At 36.0% G+C, this 22,148-nt stretch overlaps 1 protein-coding gene across 2 annotated transcripts in view; it reads right to left on the reverse strand.

The window, feature by feature from the left end:
• LOC121869336 (ectopic P granules protein 5 homolog) overlaps positions 1 to 22,148 on the reverse strand; it is a gene marked incomplete at its 5' end in the record, with an annotated part of 135,335 nt that overhangs the window by 72,548 nt on the left and 40,639 nt on the right. For both annotated transcript variants that reach the window (XM_042370640.1, XM_042370638.1), the window contains 7 exon segments: positions 495 to 637; positions 1,912 to 2,108; positions 4,335 to 4,603; positions 5,526 to 5,596; positions 6,844 to 6,975; positions 10,168 to 10,327; positions 11,555 to 11,718. In XM_042370640.1, the coding sequence (XP_042226574.1) occupies positions 495 to 637; positions 1,912 to 2,108; positions 4,335 to 4,603; positions 5,526 to 5,596; positions 6,844 to 6,975; positions 10,168 to 10,327; positions 11,555 to 11,718 (1,136 nt within the window).

Here is a 22,148-nt window from a genome sequence, read left to right on the forward strand (position 1 = left end):
AAGCATTTCCGACTTACGAACATTTCGACTTACGATCTGGATTTCGGTCCCTAACCCCATCGTAAGTCGGGGAGGAGCTGTACTGTGACAGAGAGGATGTGTGTGTGTGTGTGTGTGTGTGTGTGTGTGTGTGTGTGTGTGAGGAGGAGGCTGTGTGTGAGGCAGGGGTGCGTTAGTTTTTAAACAATACAATGCATTCATGAATACTTTCATAAAGTATTTGTATTTGCATTCAGAGTGACACTGTTCTTTGTATTTGTATTATTAAAAATTAGAAGTATTCGTATTCAAATAAAGAACTCTTGTATTCACTCCATCCTTGGTGGTGAGATGTTTTCTGTTAAGGTTACCATATACTGTATTCAGATCACAACCTATGGCCCATAATTCTAAATGCTATAAAAATTTAAAATTTGCTGATTGTTTGGTCACAATGATTATGAATTTTTGATACTCTACCGTACAACAAATTAGGTTATGTTAAAATAACTTACGTGATTATGGCCTCCAAACTCACTGCTGCTTGACAGAGCTGTAATGGTGGTGGCTTCTGACAACGTTGGTAGACTGCCTCATACTGTTCTCGATTTTGCTCAATACGAGCATTTTCTCTCTCATTTAGTCGAGCTTCTGAAAACTGTTTAAAGCAAAGAAAAGCAAAGCTTAGAGAAGTAAATAATTATATTCTTAAATACAAAATTCTGAGTGAAACATAAGCAGCAAATTATTTTAGCATATACTGTACTGGCATTTATACATCAAATTCCTTTCGAGATTAAATATTTCAATTAATATGTCTTTTTGACTACTCCATAATAGTGACTGTGTCACTGGAAAGAGGATTTGTTCAGATTGAAAGCTAACTTCCAATTAGAGACCAAAAGTTGTTGCTGACATGAGATCAACCTGCATGATGTGGGGTGAGATAAATGATCTTTAATCTGGATGCATTATTATTAGGGATGAGTGTGTACCTGAAGCTTATGAACCCTTCATTTATGTCTCAAACTCACCAAACAGTCAGGAAGTTACAAGCTCTTTCTTTTGATCTCAGCTTATGTTGGTTATGGTTGTAGTAAAACTATCACACTGAGAGTTAAGTTAATCAAATATATCTATCAACTTAATAATTTTATATTACAGCTGTTGACTGTTTCTGCTCTGTACAGTATTAGTGCTATAATATATGTTTTAGTTGAAGATGCCACAACTATTACCAAGAATTGTGTTGGTGATTAAACATATCCCACAACGAGTGCAAAAAAACAAAACAAAGAGCTTGAAATTCTAATCTGATAATCCAAGGATGCACATAAGAATACCTATTATTATACTGTAAAATGTTTTATCTAACAGGATAGATTTATCTGGTCTGGTAAAATTGTAGTGGGAAAAGGTTATTCCCAGTAATACTGTTGCTTCAAGTATTCTTTGTGGATCACAGTTACTAGCTTCTTAGGTGTATTGAAGGACCAGTTACTTTCTTCCACAATCACTATAAACACTTGGGTCTTTAACAGAGAATCAATGGTTTGTCCATCATCATTTTAACTTGGTAGTGTTTCCAAAACCTTAGAGTAGAGTAATCTTTTTGCACACGCAGGGACGTATGTATGCATGTGTGTTGTTCTTTAAAAAAGAATTATGATCTAATATATATATATATATATATATATATATATATATATATATATATATATATATATATATATATATATATATATATATATATATATATATATATATATATATATATATATATATATATATATATATATATATATATATATATATATATATATATATATATATATATATATATATATATATATATATATATATATATATATATATATTAGATTATACATCTTTTTTAAAGAACATAATCACAGAATAAAACACTGTACTTACTTCAATAACAATACTGGCCTCTCCAGAACACTTGGGCTGTTGGCGGCCAACTTTAGGAGGTTTACATTCTGCGTTGAGAATAGCTTTGGTATCTGCATTTGTCCATAGTTGTGGCAATACCTCTCTATACACACAGTCAAGTGCACACATCTCACTCAGCCACAAATTTACAGCCTGGGAGTGTTCTACCAAAAACTCTGGAAAAAAAACTATGAATCACAAAAGAATAACATTATTAATTTTTAAGACAACCTTCCCAACCTGTCATGAATGGCTCATAGAACAGAGCTTTCTGGTATTAAGACTACCCTACACCCATACTGTTACTCGTATGCATCACTTAAATTTCTTTACTCTGGATCTATGCTGAAGACTGATGATAAATTCCCATACAAGAGATTCCCAGTCTCACTCACTTGAGTTATGTACAGTATACGTACCTTATTTTAGGAAATTAAAAGAATTTCAACATGCTATTGCTTCTATTTTGTTGTCTTTCAACATGAGAGACAAGCTAAATCATACTCTTCTCTAAATATGTCTGATTAGATTCTACTTCCTTTTTGAGTTTGACTGTAGCAGTGATTACCTTACAAAAATCTTCCTTCCCCTAAATTATTATTACTATATTATTCCCTCTTACAAGCCAAGACTTACAACAATCCAGAGTGGCCAAAATCAAGTAAAAACAGTCTCTCCCTTTACTCACTTATATTCATTAAATTTTACTGCTATAAAAGATATTTTTTTCTAAAGCGTTCTCTTTCCAAAATAGTGCCCTATACAGGCAGCTCCGTGTTACAAATGCCTGAATTACAAGCACCTGTACTGTACTTATGAATGGGATCTCAATATATTCATCACAAAATATGCAATTAAAATCTTCTTTTTTTACATTACTGTACTATATAAGGTGCTGAGTGTGACAAGGGGCCAAGTGCCATTCCCCAAAAATTGAGTAGTCAGGGCCCAGATTGTGGGAAGAGGGAGTAGTGTTGGAGATCTCAGCTGCTCCAGTCTCCTGCATGTAGTGAAACTATTGCCAACTGGCAATGCAGTATTTTTTATTATATTTTATTTATTCGTCCCAAAGAGTTCGGATAATAGGAATTGCACTGTACATCAATTTTGAAGAGCACCGTATGAGGGAGGAAGAGCATGCATGTAACTGTTGCTAGCGAGTGGCTGCTTAGTGCACAGTGGCCCCCAGGACCCCCACTTGGTAAAAGTCCGGACAATTGGCAATTCCGGACCGTCTTTCCCCCTAAATTGTCAAGAGTTTCGAGGATTTACAGTATTGTACTGTATTTACATTATTTGCTATGTATGGGATATTACTTTCGTTTTGTATGGGCAGGATTGTGTTTAAACCTAACCAATGGAATTTACACTGTTCTGAGTTAATAACAGGGCCCAGGAACATAAACTGTTCATAACTTGGGGAGTGCCTAATATATCTATTTGGTTTACCACATCACTTCACACAAACTAACATCACTCCTCAGCAACATGGTCATCATTTAGAATCACTTAACATCATGCTCACAAGTCAGTGATGTTAATCAATGACTTCTGGGTGTTCATCCCATCACTTCTAGGTCATAGTGCACCTTGCCCCCTCAACTCTTTCTTGTTCGTCCCCTCTCCTTACTGATTTATTACCTACAAAATCACTACAGTATCTTTCTTTCCAATTCCTCACCACATCCTTTCTTAATGTCTTGCATTATCTGCCTCAACTTTATTTTCTGATCTTTAGTCCTCTTTCCCTTTTCCTCCTTGTTTGTTGCATTTTTTCTATAAGGTTTTTCATGTTTCTTTCTTACATGCCAGTCAATTTTTTTCTATATCCGTGTTCCAGTGGCAGTCACAGCTTCCTCGACAGTGCTATTAAATCTTACCCTGCCTAATATTTAAAATTACCTAATATTTAGTTCTTTTTTCTAGACACTCATTGCTTAGTTAGGGGTGCGTCTTCCACGGGGAAATATGGTACAACATATGATATAAAAGTTCACATTTACACCTAGCATATACTCTAAGGCGACCCCTAGTTTGGGAGGAATTTTGTAAAGTTTCAAAGGTTGTCTTGCATGCCAGTATATTTGATACCATAGCTTATGCCAAAATCATCTCTAGGACCACCTTTATGTTATTGTTTCCACAGGGATATGACTGTACCTGTACTTTATATCTAAACATCTATTTCTACTGAAGTTCTCAATAACTTTTCTGAATTTGATTGTCTGAATTCATAAATATTGCACTCTGATCAAAAGCATTAATACTGTAACAACTACCTGTAAAGTATACAACAAACAAACAAAATAAATAAAAAAAGAAGTATAGCATAAGATGCAAAAACTATATTGTACAGAAGATAACATAATTCAAAGCAAATCAATCATTTAAATGTCCTCTACCTGTAAACCGCCGGACAAGGTATATGAGAGCTTCTTGATCTACTAAAGTCTTGTCTTGAAGACAAGGAGTGTGGAGTGGACTTCTAGGGGGTATGGGGGGTAATGGCTGTGGAGGTTCATAAGTATCAAGTCTCTTGAGGATGGACTGTTTAGGATCATTGTGTTTAGAGTTTCTCAGTGAGGAGTGTTTCTGTCGATGCTCTGGCGATACGGACGGAGATCCTGAACTGCTGCCAGAGCTTCTGCCATTTCGATGTTGCTCCCATAATCTGGAGAAAACCAAACCAAAGTAAGTTACCTCACACATGCTGTCTTGAGATTAAAATTTTTTCAATGTTCTAGCTGGTGCGATTCAGGAAATGTATAAAAATATGAAAAGTTTGTTTTTTGGTACCATAACTTTAGAATAAAACCATAAAATTACAAAATGCTAGATGATGAAGGACTAACGTATGGCATCCCATTTCATCAATGAGGCGATGAAATGAGTGATTGGCAAGATCCATAACTGTAAAATAACCTCTGGCAGAGTCTACTTTTCCCTTGGGGCTTTAGTATGTTATGGCATTTGTATCTTATACAACACTTAGCTAATGATGATCTGTAAGCCATTGAAAACCCACAACTGGGGCTCTGGTGGAATGTCATCCAATTTAATTGTGAACAATAACAAAAGGCCCACAAGAACTTAAAAAGGCAGTGTAAATTAAATTCAGCAAGTGTGGAAATTTTTTTTACTTCAGTAACTTAAACAAAATTTTTACAAGTCATTACCTAAAAATCAATATGACATTATCAATTAGTGTATGTATGTTCCCTCTATGAAAGTTTGATACATACAGTACCACAGCAGCAGCTCCTGTACTCGCTACCACACACTTATATGATGGTTACCAGATGTCCATTTATACAATACTTTTGTCTTATAAAAATTAATGAATGAATTACATAAATTTCTCCACATTATTTAAATGGCTCTTTTCTTACATGATGTGAACTGTCACCTGGGCAACAGTTGGACACTTTGGATTAACTTATTTTTCTTTAATTAAATTTTGAAAAGTTTGTTAAATTTTAGTGATTTTTTGGAACAAAAATATTATGAATGTGAAACTTGAAATCTGTGGGTGTTATTTACGATAGATATTCTCTCTAAAGTTGTCTTTCAAATGATGCTGCATGGGTACATACCTGAGCAGCTTCTGTGCACTTTCCTCCATGGTTTTCTGGTTGACAGCTTCTGGCCAAGGTTCCCAGTTACCCTGTACAAAATCAGTACATATTAGATTCAAGTCACAGGTAACAATATTTATATTTCAATTATCAAATATTTCAAGTGCTTACCTAAGAATTCCTCACGACTGCCTGGCTGTCACATAGGTAAGGTACTGTATTCACAAAGTGTGATATGCACAAATATACATGTCCTCATGGATACATGTGTCCTGCTATTAGGAACTAATTTTCCCTGGTAATGATAGGCTCTGCAAAGTGGTGCACTATGGTGGTTCATCTCGCAGGCCACTCGAGAGGACCCACAAGACACGAAAGAAAATTTTGCAATCTGAATGATATTAAGACATTCAAGTATGATTATGATGAGAAGAGTTCATAAAAAGATATATCATTCTAATAATAATTTCCACATCATTCATAGTACTGTACATGTACTGCTTTCACAGATAATAAACTACACTCTGATTGAGAATAAAGCCATGAACAATATATCAAATTTGGCTTCTTGAGTTGACTTTTCAGTGCAGATCATGTTGAAAAGTCTTTGTAATCAAACAAGCATTGTGCATATAGATCTCACACAAAAGATGTACTGACCAAATATATCTTTGATACTCCAATAAAAATCATGGGGAAAATTCAGTTGACTGTCTTTTCAACCTGGGATGGAGAGACTTAAAAACTGGCTTAGAGCCATGGGACTCTGTTTACTATATATTTATCTAATTCTACAGTTGATATAAATATTCGATATCAATTTTATTTCATCAACTACTAGATAAGCTACTGTGATCAGGAGAAAACCATAAGGAGAAAATAAGAGGATGTAATGGTTTAATGAATGTAAATGTGTGCAAATTAAAATGACAAGAACTTACATGAAAAGAATGTGTGAACAGTGTGGATATGAAAAGAAAGACACAAAGAGTATATCTTGGTAAAGTTATGTGGAAGGTGGTAAAAGAAATGACTAAAGATAAGGTGGAAGGTGGCGATGGAGTAAATGTTTTGGGAGGGGTATCTGAGAAGAGATACAATACAGTGTCTGCAAAAACGCACTGAAATTTATGTTGCATAAAGCAGCTTTTGGATGAACAACTGTACTGTATTGGAAGAAATAAGAAGAATATAGACGGAAACATACATACAGATAGACAAATCAATATACAGCAGATGTCAATACAAATTAATAGACAAACAGGTAGATAAATGTTTTGACAAAAAGAGTTAAGGGAAGATGGAATGCAACAGGAAATACCCAGGAAGTAATCACCTGGAAGATCTGCATTAATTTTTGGGGAAGGAGATGGGGGGGCAGCGCTGGGAGGTATACACTAGGCTCATACAGCCGACTTTCATCAAGCCACGCCTGCATCCCGAGTAATAATTTTGTGGTCTCTGCAAGCTGAGAAAAAATTATACGTAATTACATTAAAGTTAATGTTTTCAACATTTCAGACAAATAGTAATAGTGTATATAGTAGCATATATCTAAAGCTTACTTTTATTATTAGAAAAAACACCACTAATGGTGTAGAGTAAAACCTCCATAACTTTGCAACCGATAAGTCAGTACGGCAGCAGATAACTGTCATATTTTTTAGTAGTCGGCAGAAGCCAAGTCAAGAACAAGAACTCGGCAAGCCAACTCACACCGAGCTTCAGTTGGCAGCCCACCAGCATCAATTTACATGCACCTCTCATAATGGGTAGACCTTCAGAAAGTGATTAAGTTCCTGTTAAGTGTTACTGTACAGAAAATGTTAAGTGTTATGTATAAAGTGTAGTCTTAAATGTGTCAGAACAATTACCAGTACAGTACTTACAGTACCTGCAAAGTGTTACTGTTATGTATAAATAATACTATTGGGTACAGCGGTAACGCGAGTATCTCTCATCAATATGTCAAGGGTTCAAGCCTCGGCCCAGACACACGTGATAAGGGTGTTATCCAGTGACCTTACCAAACACCACAGGTTCCTAGTCCCTGGTTTCCTCCTGTACTAACACCGGATAGCCCGACCAGCTAGTAAGGTGATAAGTGGCAAAAATGAAGAAAAAAAAGTAGTGTTAAGTTTATCAGAACAATTTACTGTACTGTACAGTGCCTGTGAAGTGTTGCACACAATACAGTATAATATACAGTACAGTTTGGCTACCTCTTACAAGCTCATCAAGAAATTGCCACTTGCTGTTGATAAATACTGTATATTTTACGGCAAATATGATGCACTTTTTTGTCTGAAAAACTGCTAAATAATCAGCCTTCGTCCTATAAATAAAGTTGCAGTCTCCTGTTTGCTAATGAATCCCCCAGTTGCTGTCTCCAGTAGGCCAAATTCTACCTAACCCAAACCCAGAATTAAAAATATGTTATTGCTTACTTAAATACATTATTATTATTTTCAATTAATTAAAAAATTATTGTAAATATTAAATCTTGATTTATAACTCTGTACTGATCATGATAACCATTTCTGAACTCTTACAAGCATTACAATCTATTAATGCCACACGTGCATCATTTATTTTTCAATCTACAAATACCTGATACAAATGAAGATTTACAGATAACATTCTTTTCACATTTGTATCTGTTAACATCGCTGGTGGCACTGTAGCCAGGTTAGACTCATCACTGTAACCACCAGGCTACTGGGGAAGCTGTGAGGAGTTATGGTAGTTTTTCAACTAGTATTTTTGGGTAGGTATAAGTAATTTTCTTCCTTCATTTTTACTCAAGTTACACACACACACACACATCATCCTACATACATTTTGTGAAAAAAGTACAAGAAATAATTGTCCTAGGGGCAAACGCATAAATTAGCTGGCTACGTGGGGGAAAGGGAGGAGGGTGCGGCGTGTGGGAGGAGATTATTGCTAAGCAATCGGCAGAAGTAGCGTCCCTGCTGGTCTACGTAGCTATGGTGAACCAGGAGTATTTGCAAATCGCGACTGTGTTAAACTTTCATTTGGCATTTATTTACTGGTTTGGTAATACAGTATAGTACTTTTTGTTGTAACTTATTTATTGGAATTAGTTTTATTTATTCCTCACATTTACTGGTACTGTATACTGTTTATTATTTTAAGAAAACTATGGCAACAGGAGGAAAATACACACAAAGAGAGCATAAAAAAAAATACATGTTTAAGCAATAATGTATTGTAAATACTTTCAAAGAGTCCTCACATCATCTCCCATATTTTCTATCAGTTTTTGAAATGAACCTAGACATTCAAGGAGCTGTTACAAAATATTACACTATAAATAAAGTAAATTATTTCACAAGATACTGAGACTTCAGCTATTCTTAATTCATTACTATAGCCACAATCTAACCATTGTAATGATGTATACATTAAATATATATTTGCCTCCAAAATTGCTAATGGTACTAACTTAATTACCACTTACTCGAAGATATGAAAAAAATACATTAAAATGTTTTTATAAAACCACTGAGCATAACAAACAAACCTCCCCTTCACATGAAATAAAAATCTTATAGGGAACTATAATTAACCATTTAATTTTAATGAAGGTAAAATCAATACCAATACTGTACACTATTAATACTCACCTTGGTTTCACATATGTGATAACAAAATTATTGTATTGGTGAACTAATCACTTCTCTTCATGATGTTTAAATGACTGCATATGAACTGTACTATATAAATTCTTCTATTCTATGCATCTTCAGTCAATAACAGAGCCCCAAACATCAGTCAGCCTTCCTCATATTCCCCATCAAAGATGTGTCTTGGAATTACTGTATCATTGACTTACAATTTCAACCATAAGATTGATTCTATATCTTTCTGGTCCCTAATATAAAACATCAAGGATGTTATCCAATGATATTCATACCAACCCACCGATGAGCAACAGAAATGTCATAACTAATGAACACTTATTGTACTCAATGAGGCTTGTGGCATACTGTAATGGCACATCAGTTGATACAGCTAACCTAAAAAATATCTTATTCTCTAGGAAAGTTGGTCTTTACATGTCACAGAAATGGAGTTATAACTCAAGACCTACTGTATTACTATTTGCATTTTTAAAGATATCATAACAAGATGTGGAAACCATAATCCCAGTGCAATAAGATCTGCAAATACTCATGCATTACACAACAAAAGTGCATCACTGTATGTACTTGTTAAAAAAAAGTGTTGATTAAATTTCAAATTAAAATAATACAGTACAGTACATACTGTACCAGTATATGACAATCAGATTGTATTTAGTAGTAAACACATCACAATTGGTCAAAGAATATATCCCATTACTAAGAGATCACAGCAGGGTTCAAAATTGGCACAATAATGTTTTTGGATTCTGTATGTGTCAGTGTGTGAAGAAGACATTTAAAGCATGTGCTTAAAAAATCCTTGTATGCCAACTTTAATCCTTTAGCAGGCAGGGTCTCCCCTAAGCTGAATAAAATCACCTGACATTAGGCAAGATAAAATACCTAAAGGATACTTTGCCCTGTAAAGGGTTAAACCCCTAGTAAGATCCCTTATAGTGTCAGTGCAAATGTATGAAATGTGTAAATAACCAGATCGATAGACACCTTACCTGAGGATCTGGGATTTCCTCTTCATCTTCTGGTTCCTGTCTTGAGCAAGATTCATGATGTTCCACAGCACTTGCAACTTTCTTTTTGATCTTTCCAAGGAATGCTGAATTGAGTAGCCCCTGATAGAACCGAGAGACCACACTACTGCATTCATATTGCCTGCAAAAAAATCCTGAAGGATGAAGCAAAGATGCAAGAAACCTGATAAGTTACCTTTTTAACATCATCAATAATAACTTCACCATGCATTAAACTGGCAATTCGCATTTAAAGGCGCTCCCGTGCCGCTGCGATCGGTTTGTTTTGGCATTGAAGTCCAGCCGGTGCTTGTCTCATGTGTCGCCTTAAATTTCTACTTTCTTTGCATCAATTACGGCCTCTAAACGACCTGAAAATCCTACTGAAGTTGCTAGTGACTAAGAAAAGAAAAGAGTTTCCCTGAACACTGTGCAGGAGGTTGAAATATTACAGAAACTAGACTGTGGAGTGTCTGTTTGTAAACTTTGTGAAATCTATGGTGTTTGTTCCTCAACAATTTAAGATTTAAAGAAGTAGAAAGATAAACTCCTGAAGCACTATGTGGACAGTGACACAAAGAAGGGAATGGAAAAGTGTAAGCACATGAAATCAGGGAAACACAGAAATTTATTAAAGTGCTTGATGCAATGGTTTCGTCAGACACGCCCTCCCGCCCATATACAGTAGGTACTTCGATTTAACGGCACGGTCCAGGTCCAGTCAATGCCAGTAAACTGAGGTTCAACCTGTATATCTTACCAGTTTGGCAAATATATTCTTCTGTAACACTTGAAGCAATTTTTACTTGACATTTCTTGACCACTTTGTACATACTATGACCATTAACCTACACATTATTATAGGATCAGGCTTGCCTACACCCTCACTTCTCATTGTTTTTGTACACAGTAACTTCATATCAAGTTGTCTTTTAAAAAAACAGATTTCTAACACTTCTCTCTCCTCTCTCTTCTTTAGACCATACCATGTGTACTTTTGGATATCTTTGTGCTGGAAGTAGGTATTTAGAACACTTAAACCTGTTGCTAACAGAATTATAATACTATACAGTATCTCTTTTGGAGCAACTAATATCTTCTCTATCTGTCTGGAAGACTTACTACTCCACATCTATTATATGAAGGGAAGCTTTCACTCTGATAGCCAGTTTTTATATCTAACTACTGTACTTGATATTTTGTTAAACTAAAGATTTACTGTATGTCACAATTTCTTATCATATAATCTACAGAGCATTTCAAGAGAGGACTTTCCATTGCATTACAATGATCCTAACAGGACTCACAACAAAATATCAAACTTAAGGTGGGATTCTTGGTTTACAGATGTATAATAGGGAGGACTAACCCAGGTTGTGGAGGAACACGAGCTAGGTGTAGTGTGAAGTACATCTGTAATGTGACTGGGAGGGCAGGATGGTCAGCTGGAAGGTCCACTACTTGCTGACCCCAACGGTAAATGCTCAGCAGACTGGAGGAGATTGGCCCAAGTCCTAGATCATCACTTACTTTCTGGAAATAGCATAAGGGCCATATCTAATTAAAGTCCTTTCTATCTACAGTACTGTATATACAATACATGTAAAGCTTAGTTGGGTATGCAGACTCATTCACACACACATATCAGTTCCTAAACATCCCCACAATATATATAAGTTTATAAGGCAGTGCCCTGACTGCAAGTGGTATTGAGCACAATTCATTTGTCACCAAGCATCTGTATCAGGCAGTTCTGTACCTTGCTAAGTCAGTGCTACCCTATCTCATGCAATAATAGTATACAGTAATACCCCGCTTTACGCAGGATTTTTTTACGCGTTTCTACATTTACGCGGTACCCTGCCAGAACCAAATTCCCACTTTATGCGGTGCATCTACTCATATACGCGGGTGAAGTATAATTTTTTTTATTTAGCTCATAAAATTCATACAAATTACCCGGCCAGAATATAATTTACATTGCTGGAATTCTTACAATTTGATGATCATTTTGAATATAAACATCATAGATTTTGCATTAGACATACAAATTTTAGATCTAATGCAAGTATTTTGTTTACTCAGAGCAAATATGTTATCTTTTGTGCAAAATATATAACGTGTATATTCAAAATATTCCTGGTCTTGCAAGGAATCCAGCAATGTCAATTATATTATCCTAACTTTAGTCTGAGGCATTATTTATTAGTAAAAATGTAAATACAGTCAACCCTCGCTTTACGCGGTCCCACATTCCGCGTTTCCACGTTTACGCGGTACCCTGCCGAAACAGGAATGCTCACATTCCGCGGTGCGTGTACCCCTTTACGCGGAGAGCGGCTGGCGAGCCATACCATTTTTGGATCCAAACCTCCCGCCCTCTCCCGCCATGTTGTATAGCTGATTGAATCACCCAATAACACTTCTCAGTTTAACTTTGTTTACAGTGGAGTGAACATCGATTTTGTTGGTCTCTTGAATATTTTTTGCATTTTTACATTAAGGTTATTGGTCATTTTGAAATTTAGTTAACATATTGATAATATCCGGAGCAAAAATTATAATGAAACATGAAGAGCGCATTAGAACCAATGCACTCTGTAAGGAATATGGCACGTCATCATCAACTGCCTCTACATTCAGCTGTTTGATATGTACAGTATAGTCTCGGTTCTCGCGGTCAATTAAACCGTGAGGGTCATGTAAAAACGAGAAAGCGAAAACGAAATAACAGAACATATGGGATTAATTGAAATAGAAACTGGGCCCAACCCCAGACTCGCCTTTTCCGACTGTCGTACGTTAAAGTAAAAATAACATCTTAATTTTATGATGGTATGCACACACAATTAATATTTAAGAGAAATATCAATAATATTAGGTTTTAACACTTACGTTAGTAAAGAGATGGCTGGGCACACGGGGATGGGGGTTGGTTCCGAGGCAGAGGACAGATTATTGGTCCTCACCTGTATCACTTGTATCACTATCACCACAGAGGCTTGCAGGGCCTCTTTGTCAAACCCTCAAAGTCCATATCCTCACTATCACTGAACCTGGTCTGGCTGTGGTGGTGGCGGGTGAACTTCGGTATGTTTTGTTGATTAGGCGACCTAGTCGCACCCTGCCCCGCTTCGCGTAAATGATGGAATGTACCGCATAACTAATAATTGCGGTCTGGCCAGGTGCGTCGTGACAACCCTGTATAGGAAATCCGTAAATCGAGACTATACTGTATACAAAGCTGCTGGTAATGACATACCACTCAAAGTAAGTTAAAATACAGTATTCTATTGCACATAAGGGCGAGATGAAGGACTTTGAAAATAGCAATTAAATGCCAGGTAGCGGCGTGTCCTCCTCATATTACTTATTAAGTAATTATTAGATGTTTTAATTGCCTGTACAGTACTGTATGTTGGCCTGGCCGAATTAGCTAGGAATTAACATACCTAGGTTGCATTTGCTGAAGTCGCATTAGAGCTATATCACAAAAACTGGTTTTAGAAAAAAACGGCTTTTTATTTATTATTAGTGCAGTACAGTGACCCTCGTTTAACGAACACCTCGGTTAGCTAATTTCGATCTCGAACTGCCTTCCAAAGGATCTTCAATTCGGTTAACGAAAAAATTAAACTAACGAACTTCTTACGAACCGACCTCAACATGTTTGCACTGACGGGCAACCAGCTTTAGTATCAGTCCGCCAATACAATATCCGGTTCCTGGGCTTAAATTCCTTACTATTTTTGTAAATATCAAGAAGTTTATACTATTCAATAATTTTAAAAGTTTAATATTCAATTTTTTAGTCATTTTAACAATTATTGAACGAAATTGAAAGTTAAAGTGACTAGTTTAATCCGCGGCATCCAGCCTCTTAACACAGCAAACAGGCGTCAGTCTCTCTCTGTTTTCACTGGGTAACATCTTGTGAGACTCTCTTCAACTAAATGCTTTTTTTTGTGTTTCCAAGCAATTATTGGTCATTTGAAATATATTTTATATATTGACAATATATAATGCAGTGCAGCATTGATTTAAAAGAAAATAATCTTGAATTAAACCAGAGCTAAAATTTTATGGGTGAAATGGCACCATGGGGTGACTTCTCTTTCCCACACCCCAATGCCTTCTCTTCTTCCTTCTCCTATTCTAAATCCATCATCATCATCATCATCCAGGAGCCTTCTACATACACACCTCCAAAGTAAGTGAACTTTTCTACCATTTTGTTGAATTTAGGAAATTTCGGTGAGCTGGAACCAATTACCCAAAAACCCATTGAAACAATGGTTTGAGTTACAAGCGTTTGATTGAACGACCTTCTGGAGCGGATTGAGTTTACGTTAACGAGAAGCCTGTATACTGTATAGTACAGTACTGTATTTCGTTTATATTTAATATTTTGTTAATTCTATTACCAGTAAACAGTACTTTGAAATAATAGATTTGGTTAGCAATTATCGGTTACGAGCGACTCTGTGGAACAAGTTGTGTTTGTTAACCGAGAACCACTGTATATAGTGTCCAAAACATTTTCTCTTTAATTCTATTCAGTATTCCCATAAGATAATAAATTTGTCAAATGCCATTTTCCAAGAATGTAACTCCCACATCTGACAAGGTAGACTATACTGTACAGTATTAAAAAGAATTGACTTAAAAGTAGCCAGTTTTATTAAAGTGGTGTAATCACATACTACACTGCTTTTATTAAAAAAATAAAAATAAATAAAACAAGATGAGTAGAATGAAATATGAAAAAGAACAATTAACTCAGAAAAAGTGAAGGAAGAAAAGCAAGAGGCAATACTGAAATGTAGGAAAAATTATAACACAATAATGGGAAGGAAAGTAAAAGATTAATAAGATTGTATTACAGTACAGGTTCATCTAAAACCTTCTGAAAACTTGTATTGTATTACTGAAACACTTTGGTCTGTAACCCTCCAGTCCAGCAAGATAATCTTCAATGACCAGTCTCTGAAAGAAATTCTGAATAGAACACCTACCATTATCCATAAATTTGAACAACAGATGCTGGATACATCTAGATAATAAATGAAAATAGTTTCCACTGTAGATATCTCAAACAATTCAAAGATATAAAGTAAATTTACTACCATATCTCCTACAGTGTGTGTGTATTTGGTTTCTGAATTGGGAAAAGATGGTAAGATAGAATTACAGTGATAAGTACATTGATAGTTAGCCTATAATAATTTTAATCTGTTAAAAATATAATCTACTGATAATTTATTTGAGCACTGTACTTCACATTTTCGGCAATTCAACTGCAACCAAAATACCAGACATCTTACCTTAGAGCTTCTTCAAGTGTAGTTTGGCAACCAAATAATTCTATTAGAGGTTCTTCCAGAGCCCTGAGATAACTCCTGCTGTGTCTCTAGCATGAGGACAGCCACTGAACCCACAGGAACTGTGGGGCAGAAGGCGTACCAGCAAGGTGAGGAGGCTGTAGTTCCTGCTGTTAACCAAGACAGCAAACCAATCACCTCCCCACCACTTTGTTGACATTCAGAGCTCTGGACACATTTCAAATAGTTATTATAACACTGAATACTGAACCTTGAAAATATTCAAAAAAGGCAGTACATTTAATACAGTTCTGTACCATCTATAGATTAGATGTGAAAGTCAGTCTATATCAGCATTGTTCCATCATCTTTATTTGTCAAAATTATTTTATTTTGTACATCTAATTTCCTTCTACAAATTTTTTTACATATATAGTACTGGACATTTATTTAATTATTCATCATCTCAAATATTTACATATCCTTTACAGGGGTCCTCACTATAAGTGGTTAAAAGGACCAGAAAAAAAACCGTTGTGAAACCATTTATAAACAGAGTCAATTCCCCAAAATTAATAGGGTCTAATTAGGACCATCACAATGTAATAACGCTCCTAAAGATTAAATTAGGTATCTTTAACAGCCATTTTTAAAGTAGAATTACAAACAAAAATTTTGCCTGTATACTATTGGGGACTCAATCAATAATTGACAAAAATTTTGACCACGACTGAGCAGAGTCGTAAAAAAGTCTGCGGTGGTAAACGTAAATTCGGGAGACTTAGACATCATGTAAGTCTCAAGTCTGGAAGAGTAGTGTGGGAGAAAGTCAAAAGACTTGGCTATCAATTGGAAAAAAAATTTAAAAAAAAAAAAAATATCCTAGTTAAATTAAGCTATAAATAATGTTTCTATGTACATATCCATGTGACTGAGGTGTCTCCGTGAGTGTGATATCAGCTGAAAATCTCAGGTTAGTGAGTTCAATAAATCAGTGAAAAATAAAGTTCAACGTCTAAATTATACTGGAACACATAAAGTCGTTTTGGGATTGGTCTGTTGATGGGGCAAACCTAACCATGGACTCGTGCACTCATTTTCAATGAAAGTGGTTCACAGAAATTGCTCGTCACTTTTCTTGGGGCGTGTAACTAATTCCATCATCCCCATAGCTACTACGCTTCCTTTTAGCCACTACCACCTTGCTTTGGTTTTTGGAACTAATACTACAAAATAGTCCACCAGAGACAACAAAGTTATTAAATATAGTTCTTGGAGCACTTCAAAAATAATGCCTGTGGACACAGGCAGTACTGAACATGAATAGTGTGGGTGAGGATGACTTTTAAGAGGGGGCAGGCGGAAATTTCAATCGGTCAATCACTTGTTTCAAAGACTGACGGATTTCAGCCAAGAATCCTCTTAACTCTAGGGACTTTATAGTGTAGGTCCTGATATTTTATGACCACTTATAACGAGAACCCCATATATTGAGAAACACTCTATGGGGCAACTAATATTAAAATACGAAGGAGTAGAATATTTTTTTAAGTACAGCTCCTCCCAACTTCGCGGGGTTGGGGACCAAATCAGGTCGTAAGTCGAAAATCTTAAATAATACATAGAAAATCTAAAATGGGCTTCTCTTTTCTTCTCAGCACCACTAAAACTTTCACTTTTAAACTTGCCAGCCATTTTAAAGTGAATTACAAACGAAAATTTTAATGCAATGTACTGAAGTTGAGACTACGATAACACGTAATTTGACAAAAATTTTTGAGTCTACGACTGAGGCAAAATTAAATGAAGTGCGGAATTAGTCGTAAGTCGAGTGGAATTAAATGAAGTCGGGGAGGAGATTATGAGCTGGATTTGCAAATGATTTTCCTGCGTGTATTGTACTGTAATGATTACATATGTAACAGCTGACGCCATAATTAGTCTTGAGAGTACTGTACTGCATATGAATTTCTCTACAAATTGGCAAAGATCCACTAATAGTGTGAGTGAATGATAATCAAGGTTCTAATCAAGAATTATGATAAGTCAAAAAAATTTCAAATTTTAGTAAATTAAGGTCAAGTTTCTGGATAAAATACTGTATAGAAATCTAAAAAATATGGATCACTGCCATACAATTCTACGAGTGCTAGTACTGTCCTACGTAATCAAAAAGACCTACTTCCATGCAGAAATTAAACAAAATGCCCAACAATTAAGAATAAAAAAAAAAAAAATCAAAGTCATCTTCATTTCCTGCTGGTCTGCTGAAATAATATTGTAACTTAGACGTATCATTTATTGACAATACACAGAATTTTACGTGAAACCTCTATATTGTTGTGATTTTGATTTATATTCTTGAAAGTACTGTGGACAGTTGGATGGAACTCTTTTATATATCATATTTTTTTTGGAGTGGGAGAATTAAAACTTGACTGTCACTATATATGTGATAAGATTACAATGAAAAGTGTAGAAATTTCCTCTTATAATAATGGGAGATTTTCTAACTTCAAAAGTTCTTAATTTACAACACTATATATAGGAGTGATTCGATTATAAAACAGATACATTCTTGAGAAACCTTTCATAAATTGAAGCCATTATTTCTTGACTACATTATATAAATGGGAGTTAAGTTTCTCTAATAAAATGTCCCCAAATCAAAATGTAATTTTTTTTTGAGGAAACAATACTTTCAAGCTTATGTGTATTACATGCTTTACACACACACAATTTTTATATACTGGTAGATAACCAAACAAAATAATAAGATTAATTTGCTAATTTGAATTATGTCTCTCATATACACTACTGTACCAGAAAATAACAGCAGTGCATGAGATTGAAAATATGATACTGCTCAATATCAACTTGAATTACCTGTCTAAATAAAAAAAGAATAAAGTATAAGACTCAAATATCTGATGGTGGATTTAAAACACTACTCAGCAGTTCTTGAGTTAGTCTTTTTATGAAGAAGTTGATGCAGGGATGTATGGACCGTTGACACAAAAAGTTTACCAAGTCTTTCCTTCCAGGAGAATTATTTTTAACTTAAAAAATAAGTTCCAGTGTTGTCTCCCTTTACTAAAGGACTTTATATAAAATAATACTTGAAATCTCATGAATTACTTTCATGACTTGAATCCTCTTATAACTTCTTGCCAACAAAGCCGGGTATGAGATGACTGTTGACAAATGGTATCCAGTAAAAAAAGTACAAGAGCATCATGTACTCCACACTCTGGATATAAAGCTGCAGCCAAATCGAACTGCAGATCCACAGATGAAAGATTGTACCTGAAAATATGATACTTAATTCATTAAAAGGGTGTGTACCTTGGTCATGGTGAACATCAAGAGTACAAAGCTAATTATTTCCAAACTGACCTCAAAGTAATATGTAAACAATAAATTCCTCCAAATGCAAATTAATAAATATTGATGCATTAAGAGAACTCTCTAGCTGGATTGGATCTAAAGGCCTTCCGGGAAATTCATGAAATACCCGTTCCAGGAATGTAAACATGTTTCTGAAGATCATGCATTTTCTGAATAATCTCTCCATTCAGGTATAGAATGAGTTTCTCAGGATGGAATACACACATTTAGATAAAATACAAGCATGAGAAAAAATTTCTGGGACTTCCAAAAGATTCATCATGCTCTGATATGCATGTTTCAGATCGTGGCTAACCAGATTGGGTAACTTGGGCTGCAAGCTTGGCCTCGACTGGCAAATGCTGTCATGTGATTGCATAGGATGCCTTTGATAGGCTGATGCTTATCAGCTTGGTTCATAGTTGCATGACCATTGTACAAAGGTTGTTCAAACGCTCGCTGTTGTTTTTGCATAAATTTGCATTGTGCAGTATGTACTGTACATTACTCTACCAAGACACAGTCAGAATACAGTATTAAAGCAGTATAAGAAATAAACAGTGATTACGTGTACAGTATACTTTATAATTTATCATTGTTAATTAAGCTACACGTACATACAGTACCCGAGCATAGCAGAGTGAAGTGGTTGTGTACCCCATGTAGTGTTTTTGTATACACTTTCGTAATTTGTTGTACATGTACAATGTTGAGAGATACAGAAAACCCAGGGCACCAAGGGTTGAGGAAGAGGCCTTATGAAAAAGACTGCCTTTCAGAGAAATTGGACTTTCTCAATAAACTTGAGAAAAAATGTAGGTGAAAGTGTTTGATGCAGGAATGGAGAATATCAACCATCCACGATGTAAAACATACCAAAGCAAAAAGTTCAGAGGCAAGAACAGAAAGTTATACTGGGTGCAGGTGAGGAAAGTAGCCTCACCATATTCATATCACCAAAATAATATGATGACAAAGTAGAGCTGAAAAATATATAACTGGTACAGTACAAGCAGCATTGAGCCATGGTGTTCCTATTCACCATTGAGCTCCATGATGCCACTCAGCCTACTACACTGCTGGATATGCCCATTTCCATAGAGCTGTTTGACTACTACAAGTTTTAGCAGCATGGGATCAAGTGAGTGGCTGGTAAGAGTGCTAGTGCTTGTAACAACTCATCCATAACGATGACATCAAAAATCACAAAATGTATATACACAGTGTGGTTGAGACAGATTTCTGTTGAAGTCCTCTGAAACAACACTGTGGCATTCCAACATCCTGGACTCCAAGGCCACGAGCAGCAACTGTCAGTGCTGTTCTGGTCTTAATCTTAAGCTTCCACAAAATTACACCAATAATGGTGGGAAATACATAGAGGTCAAGAGTGCTGCACAATTCAATGGATAGCCTTCCTGTGTCCTGGTGTGGCAACAAAAAGCCTGGTTCACAGGAAATATTTGAAGGCTGGTTCCACCATGTATTCATTTAGGCATGCTGTCAGACAATTACATTTCCTAGGCGAGAGGTCAAAGCTTTGCTCATCCTAACAATGTGCCTGCTTACCCTCAGGGCATCATTCTAGCCTGTAAGCTACACAGGTGCATCCTCATAAATGACATTCTGGTGGTGGAACCAGTGCCAAGAGGAGAACAGGGACAAGAAGAACATCAAGACTACAACATCCAAAAGGTGCAACCTGAAAAGGACAAGATCATGGAGATGACACACAGATGAATATGTGAAAGGCTCAGAATTGTGGTGGTTGCGTTACTTGCATAGTATTACTGCAGGGGATGCAGACTTTGAGGCTTCAGTGGGAGGCCTACACTTTTCTATGACAATGGTGAACATTGCTGTGGAGGATGTGAAGTGGCTGCAGGTGGATGCCAACAATCCTGGCTATGGTGCCTCACAGGAGGAAATATACAAAGGTGTCTCATCCAGATCCTCTGAGAAGGACAGGAGGAGGATAAGGACGACAGAGAGGAAAACTAGAGGAAAGTACCACCACCAGTCTCAGAGGGTGAGGACATACCTAGATGGCCTCCTGAATTTTGTGTTACTGACATCCTCTGCTCCTCCCCTTTACCAGAACACATGCCTCTTCATCACCTTGTCCATCAACACTACTACATGCCTGGTCATCACCACACCAACACTTTGTCGCGATGGAAGACATTTGTCACTCTTGTTTGCCTCTCTGCTTCATGGAGAGAGAGCAACAGTATATGATCAGCTGCCACATAATTGGTACAGGACAAAGTAGGCCATCCTATATCATCATATCAACATTTGGCCTGCCTGCATCACAAAAAACAAAGGCAACGGCATCTGCTGGTGAGTAGAGTATACTATCGTACAATACAGTAGTAGAATACATTATTTTGTTTTATTTACAATATGTTATGCGTATACAGCTAGTGTTCGTAAATAAATACCCGTGTGATGTGTCTCTCCATGCAAGATCGTAGTCAAGATTTTCAGAATCTTTCCCCAGCACCCGGAAACATTCCAGGGATGTGCAATAAAATCTGTCCATCTGACTGTGTAGTTTAGACTGACATTTTGAGATATAAAAAATTTTCAAGGATTTGTAGCCCTGTGAGAACTTGAATTTTTTTCAAATAGCTCTCCAGACTTAGGAGTAAGCTATGGGTATAAGGCATACAATGAAACCTCATTAATTCAAATTAATTGCAAATTTCAAAGCATAAAATCTTACTACATAGTAAAAATATGGCAAATTGACAGATGTAATGAAACAAACAATATTAACCCGTAAAACACAAATACATAAAGATGATTGTGTATTTAAATACAACCTTATCTTTAATTCTAAAGGGCTCCCTAAAGGTAGTGGAGAGTCAGATAAGGTAAGTACAGTAGTGTGGGGCAGTTGATTTAATACTATCACAAACTACAGTACTGTATTACTAATTATTTACACTGCACACTAATTTTGAGTCATATCTCAAGATTTACACTTAAACACTTAGAGTTCTTGATCACAAACATCAGATTGTAAAATCTGAGGAGGAGGTTCGGAAAAGTGCAGTAACAGCACTGAGATCTGACACACCACTATGTCTAGAACCAAGGTGGAAAGAAGTAGAAGGCCCAGAATCGACACATAGCTCACCATGTGATATGGATTAAGCAACATCTGGATCATCTGCATACAGATTAACGAGGTTTCACTGTATACCAATCGACAAAAAATAGAAAATAGAAAATGAGACCTGCCTCTAA

Source organism: Homarus americanus, unplaced genomic scaffold (genome assembly GCF_018991925.1).
Source record: "Homarus americanus isolate GMGI-L3 unplaced genomic scaffold, GMGI_Hamer_2.0 scaffold36734, whole genome shotgun sequence".
In the NCBI taxonomy this organism is placed as follows: Eukaryota; Metazoa; Arthropoda; class Malacostraca; order Decapoda; family Nephropidae; genus Homarus; species Homarus americanus.